The 16,231-nt window shown below is 54.3% G+C and overlaps 5 protein-coding genes across 5 annotated transcripts in view; 2 read left to right on the top strand and 3 right to left on the bottom strand.

Annotated features, from left to right (window-relative positions):
* Nucleotides 1–413, top strand: part of C8A04DRAFT_40782 (ankyrin repeat protein) — a gene marked incomplete at both ends in the record, with an annotated part of 3,364 nt that extends 2,951 nt beyond the window's left edge. The window contains one exon of the mRNA XM_062785065.1: nt 13–413. Within this exon, the coding sequence (XP_062632736.1) occupies nt 13–413 (401 nt within the window). The remainder of the gene's footprint in view (nt 1–12) is intronic.
* A 4,580-nt stretch (nt 414–4,993) lies between these two features.
* On the bottom strand, nt 4,994–6,125 carry C8A04DRAFT_33154 (putative thiamine pyrophosphokinase; the record flags this gene model as incomplete). Its single annotated transcript, XM_062782347.1, has 2 exons — nt 4,994–5,978; nt 6,043–6,125. 2 exons carry the CDS (start codon nt 6,123–6,125, stop codon nt 4,994–4,996), a joined length of 1,068 nt encoding a protein of 355 aa, XP_062632735.1.
* Nucleotides 6,126–6,280: 155 nt separating this feature from the next.
* Nucleotides 6,281–6,643, bottom strand: C8A04DRAFT_15927 (uncharacterized protein; the record flags this gene model as incomplete). The annotated part of the gene is made up of 1 exon (XM_062778665.1): nt 6,281–6,643. The coding sequence occupies one exon, from the start codon at nt 6,641–6,643 to the stop codon at nt 6,281–6,283; it is 363 nt and encodes a 120-aa protein (XP_062632734.1).
* A 1,025-nt stretch (nt 6,644–7,668) lies between these two features.
* On the top strand, nt 7,669–8,739 carry C8A04DRAFT_40780 (uncharacterized protein; the record flags this gene model as incomplete). The annotated part of the gene is made up of 2 exons (XM_062785064.1): nt 7,669–8,412; nt 8,461–8,739. 2 exons carry the CDS (start codon nt 7,669–7,671, stop codon nt 8,737–8,739), a joined length of 1,023 nt encoding a protein of 340 aa, XP_062632733.1.
* A 2,845-nt stretch (nt 8,740–11,584) lies between these two features.
* On the bottom strand, nt 11,585–13,964 carry C8A04DRAFT_40779 (rhamnogalacturonase b; the record flags this gene model as incomplete). The annotated part of the gene is made up of 9 exons (XM_062785063.1): nt 11,585–11,797; nt 11,866–11,881; nt 11,912–12,514; nt 12,567–12,751; nt 12,810–13,109; nt 13,204–13,240; nt 13,336–13,425; nt 13,639–13,696; nt 13,961–13,964. The coding sequence occupies 9 exons, from the start codon at nt 13,962–13,964 to the stop codon at nt 11,585–11,587; spliced, it is 1,506 nt and encodes a 501-aa protein (XP_062632732.1).
* Between the last annotated feature and the right edge of the window lie 2,267 nt (nt 13,965–16,231).

Genomic DNA, 16,231 nt, shown 5'->3' with positions numbered 1-16,231 from the left:
TGCTTGATAAAGGTGCCAATATCGAAGTGAGGGATAATGATGGTCAAACACCACTCGCCCTGGCTGGTGATGAAGCCATTGTCAAGCTATTGCTTGATAAAGGTGCCGATATCGAAGTGAGGGATAATGATGGTCAAACACCACTTGCCCTGGCTGCTATAGGTGGTCTCGAGGCCATTGTCAAGCTATTGCTTGATAAAGGTGCCGATTTTGAAGTGGAGGATGGAGATGGCAATACACCACTTACCTGGGCTGCTAGACACGGTCACGAGGCCATTGTCAAGCTATTGCTTGATAAAGGTGCCAATTTCGAAGCGAAGGATAAAGATGGCAAGACACTACTTGCTCAGGCCACTGAACGCGGCGACGAAGCTATTGTCAAACTGCTGAGCAATAGAGGGGCTAAAAGCTAACTCTGGACAACTCCGTCTGTGTTGGCAAGCTGGAGTTTCGAATTTGGGTCATGTTGCTAAAGGTTATGTCTCTTCTCCACGGGGATCTGGCGAAGGGAACGGATGGCCTAAGTAGAGGGGCTACGAGGTTGCTGCGAGCGAGAGGTGCCGAGTGGCCGGGTGATACTAGGGATGGATCTTGCTGTGGGCCTGTAGCTGTGGACGACGGGTTTAGAGTTGCGGGTTTGGTAAACGGGGGATAACATCCGACTTGAGGGAGGCGTCGGTTTCGTGGGCAGTGGTGGGTTAGCGAAGGAGAAAATGTTGGGACATGGGTAATGCCGAGGACGTTTCCAGGTTGACTGTTCTTTTTTGGGAATAGATTTATGGCGCTTACGGATTAGGACAATCTGACAGTCAAAGAATGGCGAGGCATCAAGCGATCAGCAAGAAGAACGCCTCATTCCTCGACTGTATCTTGTACCTGAACGATGCAAACAATGGGTTCTCACGGGACAGGGTACCAAGTGTCAAGACCGAAATTACCACGGCCCTGGGCGTGGAGAATGAGATGACCACCTCTCCCGACTGTCTGTAATTAGTCATCATTCAAAGGTTGGTTTGCGTCAGGAGAACGGTGCGCTTATGCACATCCGTTGATACCAATGATTTCTTCGATGCCCCGGCCATCACTAAACCAAAGACGCATTTTTCCATGCGCAAAAGGACTTCAAACGGCGAAAACACCAATCTGGTACCGGTGTTTGACTAGGTCGCGTCGGGGAAACGGCGTATAGAATCTAGATGCTCAACGCGGCGGTGGTCGATGACCAGGAACCTTCCCACACCATCTCAAGCATCAGGGAAGTATTGCTAGGCTTTGATGCTGAGATCTGGAACTGAAAGCAGTTCGATATGAACAGCGACGCCATTTATAACAGTACAACATCCATATTGGACTGGAAACAAGGCGCTTCTTATGCATATGGACTGGGCAAGTCCTGACCTCTTGCCCCAGCTCCGTGAGGTATGTGATGAAGTCCATAGATTACATCAGCAACTTTGCCACCCTTGTATGCCATGCCTAAATCTTGGAGAGACTCGGCCTGTACGAATTAAAAAGGGGCAAGAGGTTTCCTCCTGTGCAGCAAGTCTTCGAGGGTCGCTTCATGAGGGAACTCGCCACATGGCAGGGGCAAACCACGCTGGGAGGGAGTCGCGTCACCGAGGTGGAATGGGACGATAGTTGTACCCAAGCGTTTCATGAGGGTGGTGATGAGCGAACCATAGTGGGGACCCGGGCATTCATCTTTGTCTACCTGTAGCTAGGGGTGATGGCTGTTCCCTACATCACATGCATGTATGAGCGGATATCAGGCAGGAAGACGGACCAAGGAAGAGAAGCTTGGGAGGTAGCTCCCGACATTTACGTGGCTTGAGCCAGCTAGGTACCTAGGGATGTAAGAATCCCTAGAATCAGCCCGATCTTCGGTTATGGCGGCAGCACTCCATACGACAGTTACTAGGACATGCTCGCTGTGGCCAAAAAAAAAGTGGCACACTCAAACAGATAGCTCAAGTCCAATCCATTAACATTCGATCAAATCTTGGTAAATTTTGTTTGATTATTCTTTTTGTCTTTTGTCACTTTCTTAGCAAAGTAAGTTATCCAGGGACTTGGTATGCCGCTTTTTTTGGCCATAGCGAGACATGGTAGCACAAGTCACAGGCGGAGAGGCGGCCACGCAGGGCAGATCACGCTCGTGGGGACTGATAGGAGGCCTACTCGATGCCTGGGACAGATCCCCTTGGCGAAGATGACGCGTCCGGGTCATCCTCGCTGCCAAATCGGCGCCAGCTCAACTTGGCAGCACACCGCTCCCGCCACTAACAATCCACCTCCACCGACCCAAGTGATGGCTGAGAGAGGTCGACGGGGTGGGTCTAGAGGGGTTATGCGACGGTGTGATGCTGCACAATAGAAACCGGTCTCATCAGAATGTATTAAAGGACTCTGTGTCGGTGCTACCTCCGATGTTGGTCAGGATGGCATTTGACTTCGAGTTTGACAGTGTGTTCACCACTGTTCGCTGTCAGCAACAAACTGCTGCGGCGATGTTACACCAGTCGGGGCCACCTCCGGAGGATATGATTGGCCATGACGGTGGTCATCAGCGGCGACCTCGCTAAAGTTTCAAGCTCTTCTTTCATTGCAGAGCTGTCTGTGTCCTGAAGGTCCTCGATGAAGCCCCTGGCCGCTCCCATTGCCCGGTTGGTGCGGAAACACGCCGTGAGCGCCGGGAAAAACACAGCCTTTGCGGAAAAGACCTGCATTCGGCAACAGTGCAGCCCTGATTGGCTGACACGGGCGGAACAGGGCCCAGACCTGGACCAATCAAAAGGTGCTCCGCCACCTGTACGAATCAATTCAGGATCCGCCGGGCAAGCTGGATCGGAAACGGAAGGCGGCACGTGGGCGGGTGGCGGCTGGGGTGGTTCAGATTTCCCCACATCTGTTGGTTGGACTTCAGACTTCTTTCTCCTTATGGCCGTTGCTGTCCAGAGTGTTTTGAGGGCGTGTTGATTGCAGGAAGGGGATTGGCGTGATGTCCTCTGCATCCAAGGCTTGACTAAGGAAAGGTTTTTTTTGGTTTTTTTTGGTTTTTTTTTACGCCGGGTTTCCACCAGCGTAAAGTATCATACTGTTATGAGGATGGGTGCATGATCTAAGGGTGACTGTCAAAAAAAAGGGGCAGTGCAGTGCAGTGAAAGCGATTTTTCAAAAGCTGGAGGTGCTAATTAACAGCCTCATATAAAGGCCGGGTGCATGCTTGAGTGCTTTCTTTCGCTGTTTGCGTCCAGCGCATATTGGTGGCCTCAGACAGCAGCCCACACAGGCCACAACCTTCATGGCAGGGTAATTAGGTATCCCGCGCTCGTGAAGGAGATGGATGTATTAATTCCAATAATTTTCTAGCTCCCACTTCGCTGCTTCTTTATTGCAGGAACCACTGTGGTCACCTAAGAGAACAAGGAGAAGGGGAAGAGGGAGGGAAGGGAAAATCCGAGACATAACGGAAGGGGTAACGGGTGCGGAGGAACGGAGTCAACGGACGCCCTTTTGCAGATTTTGCTCGACAGCAGGAAGCCGCTTGACAAAGCCTTGTGATATCCACTTGATTGAGATGAGTACGGCAGCAGCACCGCGACCTTTGGGTTTTGGGTTTGTTCCAACCCTCTAAGCGTTTCGTAATACCCCAGGCTGGTCCATTCACACGACGGCCGCGGACGGCGTGATGTTTGAAGTTCAGGAAAGGGACAACATCTGACAAACGGCAGCCCACAAGCTGTCCTTCTTCCACTGTATTTCTTTGCGAGAGTCGTAGGCATCACACCAGCCAGGCCCTTCTTCCCCTCCTTCAAAAGACACTGTTGAGCCGATTTCCGCTCTTTTTTACATCTGCATTCTTCTCCCTCCTCAGATCTCTGACCGCTCTTTTTGGATGCCGCGTGGCGGATTGGATAACCGTGATCATCACCATTTGCCCTTGGTGTCATCCCCTTGACCCTTTCCCAAGCACCTTTTTGTCAAACTTTCATCAGCAATGGGTTACCAGGATGTGATTACACATTTATCTAGTTGGCGAAGAAAAACTCTCAACAGTGAATCAGTATGCAACAAATGCCATCTTGGCGAACGAATGGCATCACCTGCCCCGCCAACCACGACGCGCGCCCATCGAAGCAAAGCTAACGCAAGTCGCCAACAAGACGTCGTTGGTCGCGAGACTACGGGCCTCGACCCCCCATACGCTTCCAGACTTCTCTGCACATGGCCTCAATAACACATGGTCTCTGCGACAAGGGGGCTTCCGCCTCCCCGATGCGGTCAAAAAACAGCCCTGTCACATTTGTGGAAAGGAGTCATCCCGCTTGTCTGTAATTTCAGGGAGATGTCTTTGGGAAGCGACTCTGGTGTGCGCCACTTCCTCGCCCAGAAGCACGAATCCCCCGTTTGGCTTTCTGGTGGGGCCTGTGTCCGCTGCCACCGGCCACGGGGTCAGGACTCTTGTGAGTTCATTGGCAGTGGTCCGACGTCGATTTGCATCGTGTGTACAGTAATCTTCAAGGCAAGGATGTGAGACGGGAGCCCGGTTTCGCTTGAGCGAGACGCAGAGGACCATGGTGGATACGCTTGGTGTGGCGAACCAGAATGGGGGGGGCCTCAGACACGTTGCCGCTTCACAGGCCTTGGCAGGACCGTCGGTGTTTTCATTCTGCATAGCATTTATTACAACCGGACCGACATTGGGCGAGATTCGTTCGATAGTATGAAACGAGCGGGACGTTTCCGCTGCGATGACACTCGATATCCAGCCGCAACTGACAAGGTCTGTGGGAATTATTTGAGACCGCGGCGATTAGGCCAGGCCGAACTGTAATGTGGCCAGAGGCAATGAACCAAAGAGGGAAGCCCAGAGGGGGCCCTAGTAAGTTGGATGATTGGCAGTGCTATTTTTGGGGTTTCATGTGTAGATCAGGCAGCTGTAATAGTCGGCCGCGTGCTACGCCGTCTCGTCGTCCTCCCTCTGAGAATCCCTTCATAAGAACGACCCCGGCGTGTATGCCAGCCAGGCACCTATTCTAGGGTGCGTCATCTCCTCGCGAGTCTGGTTCAACTCTGCAACCCCTGGTTGGAAAGGGCAAGTTGGAAAGGGCAACCTGCGGTGCATCCTCGACACAATCTCAGCATGGTCTCTCTCCTCGTCCGGGGTGATGATGCCGTGGCGGATGAGGAAGTCCAACACTACCAAAGCGCAACTTGGCTTGGGCTTCCGCTCCGCCATTGCCTTCCTGGTTGTGGGGACATCCCACAGGTTGAACTTTTCCACCTCACCGTCGACAGGTCGGAAAGTGACGTGGTCCTCGACCTCGAGGTCGTAGATATACTGGATCCCGGGATGGAGCATTCCCGGGCTCCCAGATCTCTCATCCTTGATGTTGATCCAGGTGAGGGTGCCGCAAGCCTTGGCGCCGTCACGCACGAGTCCCTCGTCCAGGCCAGCTTCTTCGCCCGCTTCCCACGCCAGGGCGTCCAACACGGTTTCGTCTGCTCCGACGCCGCCAGCGATCGAGTTGTCGAGCAATCCGGAATACACCGGCCTGTCCAGCGCTCGCTGGGAAATCCAGAGCCGCATCTCGCCGGCCACGCGTGTGTAGACGGTCAAGTAGACGCCGCGGGTGACAATGCCAAACAAGGCATGCGCTTTGCGGTCAAAGCGGAGGAGGTATGGAGCCCCGAGGATTGGATAGAGCTCTCGGCTACGCTTTCCGGGTTCGGGGAACAAGTTCTTTTCTCTGGCCTGGGCAATCAGTTTGGCCATGGCCAGCTCACACGCTCGTGAAGTAGTGGTATCGCCCTCGGTCTCGGGGGCGAGCCGGAAGTCGGCGGTCCACGGCATCTTCTCGACGGTGGATGAAGTCAGATAGCCGTAGGGATTTGGGGAGTGTGGAATGAAGAAGGTCCATGTCGAGGCCATCAAGTTGCCGAATGGCTCCGGGTTGCTGGAATCGGCATACGGGAAGCTGCGGGTATTCGGTAGTTATACATGAGCAGATCAGAGGCTACAAAAGCAGTACCTGGACGCACTTGTCACGTTCCCCGGCAATGTCAAGGTCGGTCTTCCCAGCGATGCCATGACCCGATTCTGCCGTGGTTTCAATGACCGTCATTTTCGGAGGCGGTTTTTTGCACGATTCCGTGATGACGAACAGTGATCAGGATACAGAACATTAGTCGGTGCTGTCGGTGGATGCATGGTGAGGGAAGCGAGGTTCGCAAAACTCTGCATTCGAACACGTGGCGGCACAGAAAAACATGAGATCGATCAGCAACAGTCAGGGACGGAACAGAGGGCCTGGTTGACCGGGTGGAGCAAATACTTGGCGGCGGAGCAGACGATATCGCCTTCGCTGTTGTGGTAGGTGGCGTCCTCGGAGAGATAGAGGAACTCCTGGTTTAGTGGATGAGCGGGCGCGTTGATGTTGGGGATATTGGCAACGGTGGCCCTGCCAAGAGCGGCCCAATCCTGGTGGACTGCGTGCACAGGTTGGGCGGCAATGGAGAAGTAGGGCGGATCGGCATTCCGAGTTGAATCGCCCGAGATGCTGGCTTTAACTTGCCCGTGGGGATTGGAATAGGTTGGGAGTTCGGTAGCAAACGCCTGGGACAGGGGTACAGCTTGGGTCATGTTTGCGTAGGTACCTAGGTAGGTAGGTGGCTTAGTCGTCGATTTGGTAGGTTGAAGGTTCGGGGTAGGGTACGTGGCTAGATCAATGGCTGGATCGATGGATGGAAGAACAAGTGGCGATAGAGACAGTCTATATTTGGTCCTGGAGAGGCAGGCGAAAGCTGCTAATATGATAGTTATAGGTAACGGCAACCTTGAACCGGCGTCCAAGTAGCCGAGGCTCAAATTCTAGTTTTAGACATTCAGTTTCAGGGAGACCGTCAGACCGACCACACGTCTACACTTTACACAAGTATCGCCATCCAGGCCAACGAGCCCCGACACACTCGACATGCTATTTCCGGTCTCCGGATGTCTTCGGAAGTCAACCAGCGAGTCCTCTAGCGCGGGCGGATACACTGTTGGGTCTATAGCCTCAGCAGACCAATCAGGCCCAGCAAGTACCAGACAGGCCAAGCCAGCCGCTGTCTGGTCCCAGGTTGGTACCTGTTTTTGGGGGAGAGTTTGGGTGTGTCTGAAAGATCCTCCCGCACTGCACCCCCTTCGTCTCATGTGTGACGGGTATGGCCCGTCAAGGTCGCCACCCGCCCGCCACCCGCCCGTCTGAGTGGCTCATGCTTATAATTGGTTGACCGGGGGTGAAGCGGGGTTCAATATTTTGGACCACTCCCTGGGCTGGGGTTTCGGCCTGCAGGCTCGGACGGCTTTGTAGCTGTGTTTGTATCCTGACAAAGTTAAACCGCCGCACCTCACAACAAACGGAGCCACCTCTTTGTACCTAATTCCTCCTTCCATCCAGGCACCCAGCTACATTCACTTTAATTCAAAGACCAGTCTGTCCTTCTCCCCACCATCACCACCTACTCCTCCGAGTCCACCCGCTCTCAGTCACGCGACATTCCGCGTGTCACTTTGACTTGCCTTGTGTCCAAGTTTCCGCTGTTGCGGCTCTGCTTGTCTTTGGAGCTGCCTCTTATGCCGTCGCCGCCGCCGCGAAGCAAACCCGTGGTCCTACAGGTCCAGCCATGGCGGCCGCCTGCGGACCCGGACAAACCCCCTGCTCCTACCGAGACGGCTTCACTGTCAACGTCAAGAGCCACGTACCGCCCGCTCCCTTTGGCGGACGAGACTATGGTAGCGGACCACGAGCTGCCGTGTCTCAACATGATCTGCGGTCCCTTAAGCCGACCGAGCTCGTGATGGCCAACCCGCCCCTCGAGACAGCAGACCCGCCCTCCCCGCACATCCAGACCTTGTCCGTGGACTGCGAGCTCGCCGTCATCGACGGCCGAGGGGCCCAAGTAGTCCTTTACACCATCAAGCCAATGGACCTTACTGGCGATGGTTTTCAGGCAGTGGCTAAGATCTACGACCCGCTGTACTACTCCTTTTCTCACAAAGACGTGCCGAGCGTACCCTACGATGTCACGAGGTTTGCCGACGAGGACTACAGCCGCGAGGCTACCGCGTACGAGCATCTACAGGCCGTCGGCCAGGCCAGACACTTTACACCCAAGTACTTTGGCTCATATACCTTCACCGCCAACCTCCAGATAGGCAAGAAGACGCCGCCGCAGTCCCGCCCGGTACACCTTATCCTTATCGAGTACGTTCCGGGGAAGAGCATCCGTGACCTATATACAGGACCCGCCCCCGTCGCCGCTACATTTGACGAGGTATACCGCTTGGAGGTGCTCGCCAGAATTATCGATGGCAAGGCAAAGTTACGGTTCAAGGGCCTCGACCAACAGGATCTAGCCGCACCTAACGTGATCCTCCATACCCCTCCCACTTCCTAAGGCCAGACGGCAACGCAGCCCAGCTCGATTCCACGGGTCGTGTTGATCGATTACAGCATCTCAGTGATATACGTTAAGACGATGCGCAAGATCGGACCCTATAACGGCACGACACTCCCCCCAAACCCCATGCGGATTCACTGGAACAACTCGCTGCAAGAGTTCAGCGGCTGGATCCCGGCCATGTGGGAAACCAGCCCCAGACCGCGCCAGGAATGGCTGAAAAAGCGTTTCGGGGGCAAGAATCTGAGCAGGTATGCCCCCATTAAGAAAGAGCTCGAGTTTAGCGAATATTAGGTGGCGACTGCAAGCGGTGGGTGGTGTGCTTGTTGGTATTGCCGTAGGATCAGATCTTAGCAAATAGACCGAGATTTTTTTTTTTCACTTAACGCAGCTGGAATCTACGTTTGACTTATACCACGTGCGGGGAACATGAGCAATTTCTCCCACTGATACGTCACTCTGCCGTAGGCGGGCACGCAAAGTGTTTCTATAAGCGAAGGAAAACCGGATATGTCGCGAGTGTAGGTGAGGTGCCTGAACGCTCTCGCCAGGCTGGTCCCAAGCAAGTTTCATTTCAAGCAACATGAATGCACTTCAAATCAGTGATTCAGACTGCTCATTCACGCTCTAACTCCGGCCTCTGAAGCTCCATACTTGCTGCGACCAAATGTATGGCCGCAACGGCTCGTGGCTGGCCAACTCGACTTGATCTATTTTTAATCCGAAACTTGCATAGGAAGGTCAATCTCGGCTGTGCCCTTCCAACGGCATGGCCTGGCCTCCCCCCCCACCTAAGAGAACGCCAGCCACCGAGGGCCGAATTCAAGACTCTGCTCCAAGCGGCCGTCTTCTGGCCACTGCCTTATTCACAGGACCTATATAAACCCCAACCGGCACTGGCTCTCCTTTCTCACAACTCATCATCATCACACTTTCCCACCACCAATCAACCTCCACACCAAACCAAACCACACCAAACCAAACCCGTCCGTCCTCCAGCCTTCGCTCTCCCTTTTCCCTCTCCAATCCAACCACAGCCCCCCTCAAGGTTTCGCCTTGAATATGCCGCGTCTCGCCACCTGCCCCACCCCGACGAAGCCGACGTCCGGTATTACCCTCCCGGTCCGGCAGCAGCCACCCCCACCCGCCAAAACTACCACCAGGGCACCACCACCGGCAGCGGCCGGCGCGCCCCTGCGCACCCGCCCTAGGCATTCCGTGACAAGGAAGGATGTCGCGCCGCCGCCCAGGCCCGTCAAGGGGGAGAAGGCCGCGTTTCCCGTCAACTTTTTTGGGGTTGCATTAGATAAGGGACGTCGGTAAGACTGAGGGGTTGGGGGGTTTGGGCTTTTATGCTGATATGCGTCATGTGTGTGACGGAATAGCGAGGGATTTGGTTGTGTGTAGCAGAACAGATGTTGTCGCCCCCCCCCCCTCCCGGGCAGCCGTGTTGGGGGTGAAAGGGACGGGGGCGTTGGAGTGCTTACCTGACTGCAAACCTGCTCTTCGCCGCCATCGTTTCCCGTATATCTCAGGAGTTGACTATCGTGCTGATATTGCGCCTCCGGCAAGGCCTCGATCCTAATCCGAATGCCGAGTCGCCCGAGGGTGGGGACGCCTTGTTCGTTCCAAGAAGGGTTCCAGACCGAACATCGCGGGGCTGAGATGTGAATACCGGTGGCGCGCGCGCTAGCTCTGGCCCGGGCAGCTGACCTGGAAGAGGAGCTCGCGCCTTTCTTCGCGATAGCTGTGGAACCGGGGCCTCGAGAAGAAGCAGCAGGGGAGCTCTCAGGTCACCCAGGAAGGGGAAGTCATCCGCGATCTCCCATCCGAGACACTGAACCTACAGCGGTCCCAGACCAACCTCAAGTTCCAACCCAATCCCGAGTGCAAGGTCAAGCTCATGCTCGAACCTAGCCACCTCAACAGGTAGCAGCTCCCACCACACCCCGCGCCGAGGAGGCGGTTCCCTAGCCTCGTCAAGCCACCCGTATCGGGATCATCCGCTACCGCAACGTCCCAGTGGCCGACATCCCATTGCGAAACCTTGTGCACCTGCAACAGCTCATGTTGCCCTCTAGCTATGTACGTTGTTGGCAACCAATAAACTAGAAAGCGACTAGTCAGACTGACATCACTCTTAAAAATTAACCACACTACCAGTGTTAATAACATAGTCCCCAACGCGAAAGGAATATAAATCCACCAAGGAGGGTCGGATGCGGTGACGTCCACATTCATACCAAGGAGGCTCTATATCCGTGTTAGGCATCGGCTTTGCGATAGAAAACATAACGATTAGGATCCTACTGCGATGCCCAAAAAAACGGACCAAGGAGGCCGATTTATTGTGGAAAATAACCCGTTCACCTTTACCCCATTCGCCTCCCACGCAGGGCGATGCACGTACCCGCTCGTCACCTAGGTGACCGGCGGCGAATTCCGCAAACCCCGAATGCACGCAACAAAAGTGAGGCCTTCGTCGAAGGTAAGGATGCGGTGCTCAGCGGCCGCGGGGCGAGAGCAGCATGCGGGGGAAAAGAGATACGGCAAACGAGTCATTTCATTAGGATGTTTCCAGATACAGTTTTCCGCAGTTCGTCAAGGAAGACATAGGAGATTAGCTTTCAGCAGCGGCTTGCAGTCCCGGAAACCGCGAATACATTGCAAAAATCCAAATCTACAAAACAAAACCCCTAAGCTTCTGGGGGAGGTCGTTTCCGAATAAGCCATCCCGCTTCCCAGACACCTGAGTCTCTAAATAATCTGCGGAAAGACGTGAAGGGTGGTGGATGCCCGAGTCAGGACCGCAGCTAAGCTCTAGTCCCAAGTATTGCCATCTCAAGAGCTCTCCTTTTATGATCAGAAGGGCAATGAACGTTTCTTGGCGGGCGAACAGGTTTCCGGCGCGTACCGTGGTAACCAACCACAATCTGAAATATGAAGCAGACACGGGGCTTTTTGTGGACTTTTTGTAGACCTCTTCTGGAACTTTTGTGGGTATGGTCTACTGGGTCTGTACTTGGGCACGTATTTTTTTCTTTTCTTTAGATACCTCGTAGTTCCTCCAGGCATATCACCAGCTTTGCCTGTCCCTTCCCGCAGTATCAGCTGCGTAGCCGACCCTTGCCTCATCTCCTCACTTCGGGGTATCGGCACCGCTGGGCCCTTGCAGTTCCACCGCGTCCACAATGTAGTTGGCACTGAGCCAAGTGGCATCCCCCGAACCATAAACGCCGATCGTCAAAGTGTTCGTGCCCGCCCGAAGAGTCCCAGCAGGAATCTTCCAGCTGTACACCTCCCCATACCCGCGGTAGGCCCCGCGCGTCACACCCCGGGAGTCGATCAGTTTCTATAACGGCAGTTAGCTCGGCACATCCGGGAACCTTCGCAAAGTGATCCATGGGGTTTGACACGTACCGGCGCCCCAGGATCACTTCCTTGTCAGTTGTTGACCTTGACTGACGGACGTCCGCCTTTGAATGACAGTGTGGTTCCAATACGCAGGACGGTTTCAGTAGAAGCTTGGTTCGCCGTAAGGTTGAACGTGACCGTTGCAACACCACTCTGCTTGGCAAAGAGCGCCATTGGGAAGTCCTTAGGACTCGACTTTCCAACCGTGTAGCTCCCGCCCCACGGTCCCATGCGCACGCCGGAGGGGTGCATCCGCTCAATCTTGTCCCCGTTCTTCAGCTCGAACGGCTGGCCGTCAAAATTGCCGATGCGCCAGATGACTGACGGGTTGGACTCGGTGGATGCAATGTTCTTCGTTGTGTTGCCCCCCGCAGTAACGACGACCGAGTCTTGGGCAACCGGAAACTCGTTCCTGTACATCTTCATGGTGTATGTTCCCGGCTTCATCTGGGGCGACGTGTATTGCCCTCCAGCCCTAGCAGTTGTCCAATACTGCGCAGCATTGTTGTACCAGTGAAGAACTGTCTGGAACCCCTGAGCAACCCCAGTCGCAGTGCCGGACACGGCCCCTCGTTTGCTGCTAGGAACGTACCCCTTGATAGAGAGGGACTCGAAGAAAGAAGTATCAAGATCAGATGAGGGCTTTGCTCCAGTCCTACATCGAGTTTAGTAACCTAGGAGGAACACTTTATTAGTCATCCACTCACGTGAAACGTATGGCGTATGGTCCCATGAGACCAAACCTCCAGGGCTCTGTGCGCACATGCCCACTGTTCATGTACCAATACAGTTCCTGGTCATCACCGCTCTGGCTGTTGATATCTCGCATGAAAGGACCACCCGAAGACGTTTCATAAGCCACGCCGGGCATGATCATCCAGATTGCCACATTCTGCAGTAAGAAGGCGTCAGTGCTTATTCATGAATCGGATCCAGAAGGCGTCTCTTACATTGCCAGTCACTCCATGGACTTGATCATCGATGAAGCGGTCCGATGTGCACATCTTGCAGCGTGTCTCGCCGTTTGGGCACTTGAACGTGTCCTTGCCCTCGAACGCGGTGCAGCCGTCGAGGACAGCGGCGGTCCCGTGCCAGCCGTTTGGCACCGCCGATCGGCGGAGACGGGCGAGCCATCGGAGCTCCCCAGGGTCGATCTCACCCGTGATATAGGTGCCCATGTAGATGGTTGGGTCGTTGGGCCGAAGAACGAAATATTGCGTCAAGGGCTGGGATTGCGCTGCGACGGTGATCTTGACAAAAACCATTGACGGTCTCGGCGGTGACCTGAGAAGAGCCAAGCCCAGAGTTGATGGCTGTCATCTTGCTAGTTCCTTGATACTAGACGCCATTGTACTGCAGGCTAGTGATGTCCCCGTTGCTTCTAAACCCATTTCTTGTCAGCGGTGTTTTTAGATTGAAAGTAGACAGGAAACAAGTTCAAGGCGACGGGGGTGGGAGAGAGGGGGGGAAACTCGCTTATCAACGTCAAAGATCAAACCTCCGTCGGTATCGACGCTGAAAGAGTTCCCTTTGGTGGTCACGCCAAACTTTACAAAAGAGGTTTGGCTGTCGACAAAGCACCTGAGATTGGGTCGACCAAGCAAGAAAATCGCAGAAAAGTATCTCGGACCGTTCAAAATCCTCAAAGTGATTGGCGACAGAGGAATGGCATATCAACTCGACTTGCCCACGGAATACCGAATTCACGACGTCTTCTCTGTTACCCTGCTCAAGCCATGGAATGGCTCGGAGGAAGACGCGGTCACACAGCAAAGACACGCTGAAATCGCGGAACAAGAAGAATGGGAAGTGGAAGCGATCTTGGAGCATCGAGGACCTTCAGATGACCGTCAGTACCTTATTAAATGGAGTGGTTATGGGCCCGAAAGCAATTCGTGGGAGCCAAGCAAACACATCAACGATGGGCCACTACTACGTCAATATGAGGCATCCCTCAGGCGACAGCATTTACGAAGAGGCGCGGCGTGAATTCATTCCATTTACGCTGCATTCTCCCGGCTCTATAGCCATCGGGAAGCGAAACAGAGACGAAGAGGCTCACCCCGCAAATACTCCGTCTTTCTAGCGATTTCGCCCTTACGCATCATAGAACTCGTCCTCGGACTCCTCGAAACCCGACGACGACAAATCCTCCACCTCCCCATCCTCCAGCTCGCCCAAGGAATCCTCGGACGCCGATTCTGCGCCGTTTTTCTCGGGATCCTAATCCGAGTCGACGGCATCAAACACATCATCCAGAGTCTCGTGCTAGAAACCAATCAGCAACGCACGCGAATTCACAGCGATTCAGGCACCTACCAAGTTCTTGTATCGATCGTTGACACGATCTAGGGACTTTTTCATGACAGCGACCGACTCCGTCAGAGCGTCAATCCGAGCCAGAACCGCGGAGGCCTCAGTTGCCATAACACTATGGGCGATTTCGCCGCGAAGAAGGGGGGCCATCTCCCTCTCCCGGGCGCGCATGGCGGCAAGGGCAGCCCGACCTTCGACATCCTTGGGGTTTAAGGACGCACAGAAACGAACCTTCAAGGCACGCACTTTCGCACGCGCCGCCTCAGCCTTGAGCTCGTCGATCTAGAAAACCACGTTAAAAACTGCCTCAAAACGCATCGGAAACGAATTCCGCTTACATCCTCCTCGGGACGAGGAAAGGCAACCTTGTTCATCGCGAGAACGGCATTCGCGACCGCATCGAGATCACTAGGAGGAATCTATGAACGTTAGTTCGCAATGAAATCGCTGAGGACAGCGATAACCAAGGGGGAGGATAAAATACGGGGCGGCATGTGTGCTTGCGGCAGGTGCAAAAAGCACAGCGTTTGCCTTTGCCTAAGGAATGGTCAGCCAGAAGAAAGCGAATTCACGGCGAATTGGAAAAGAATACCAGTATGATCGGCGCAACGCTTGCCAGTGTCGACAGTGGCGAAGACGCGGGCGATGCAGTCCTTGCAAGGAATCAGGAGCTCGGCACCCGACTCGCGGGAAACCTAAAAGAATTAGCGAATTCCATGCGAAAAGACTCCGAGTACTTACACGAGCCTCGATGGCGTCACTGCTCTCGATACCCTCAAGGCGCTTCTTGGGTTTGGTATCAGGGGTCAGGGCGCGGCGGTGTTTCTTGGTTTTGACGGGAGGGGGCTGGAAAAGTCAGCGAAATCATAGCGGCAAGACTAAGGAAACCTACCGAACTCTCATCGTCATCCTCATCGTCCCCGTCATCAGGGGTTGGGGAACGAGCACGTTTCTTGGCTTTGATAGGGACGGGCTAGACGGGTCAGCGAAATCACCACGGTAAGACTAGGAAAACCTACCGAACTGGTCTCGGGGAACGGGACCTCATCATCCTTATCGTCAGAGTCATCCTCGTCCTCCTCGTTATCCTCATTACCCTCCTGAGAAGAAGCACCGGATTCGGTATCGGTATCCCTGAGATCAACATCGCCAAGGTCAGGAGAAGCAGCGAGCTAGAAAAGTCAGCGATTTCCTAGTGAACACCAGCCATACCTACCTCCTCACCGTCGCTATCATCGCTATCAGGACTATCATAGACCGAGGCTAAATTCACCGCGACTTCAGGCTGGGCGACTACAGCTTCGGGGAAGGAGACCTTGGAAAGAAATTTGGTGCCTTTGGCACGCTTGACACGAGCCATGATGAAGTCGTGCCTATCCCAATCGTCAGCAAGCATCTAAGGCGCAAGGAAAACACGGAGAAATCCTACTGGGACGAAGACGAGAGCGGTAAAACGAAACGCGATCTGGAAACTGCGAAACAAGTTAGCCACCACCTAACCGCCACCGAATAAGCGTTGCGAATTCGCGTGCCGTGAGACTGCGCGTAAACAACTGTACGAATCAAGGACAAGGATGCCAAATTAGAGGCGTGCCGAACGCAATCGTGAAATAGGGCGCGATCGCGCGTATTTGGGGGATCCGGAACACTTACGAAGGTCGATGGTGTGGTGGGAAAGGGAGAAGATTGCAAGGCATCGCGTAAGAACGAGAAATATCATCTAGGGCGAAGGAACGTGAGTCACATGATCACATCGTGGGACCTATCGTGATGAAAACCTTAGGGTTTCGAGGGGCACCGGCAAGAGATTCACTTGCACACCCAATTTCTATGGCCATATGAGGTGACCACCGGTAATATCAAAAACCCGACCCCCTCAATTGCAAGAGCCACCCGCATTCCTCAAAATTCGGCATTAGAGAGCCTAGCGAAAATCGAGAGGGAAACGCAAGGAAGACGCACCCAGGTTTCTGAGGGCAGAAACCTCGAAGGGGGAGGATTATGTCAGGGAGCACAAAGACATCGGCCTAGAGGCAAGGCCTGAGCGAAGGCACAC

This window comes from Dichotomopilus funicola (assembly GCF_033296635.1).
Source record: "Dichotomopilus funicola strain CBS 141.50 unplaced genomic scaffold C8A04scaffold_114, whole genome shotgun sequence".
NCBI lineage: Eukaryota > Fungi > Ascomycota > Sordariomycetes > Sordariales > Chaetomiaceae > Dichotomopilus > Dichotomopilus funicola.
The sequence above is the reverse complement of the archived record's forward strand: the minus strand, read 5'-3'. Positions and strand labels throughout refer to the sequence as shown.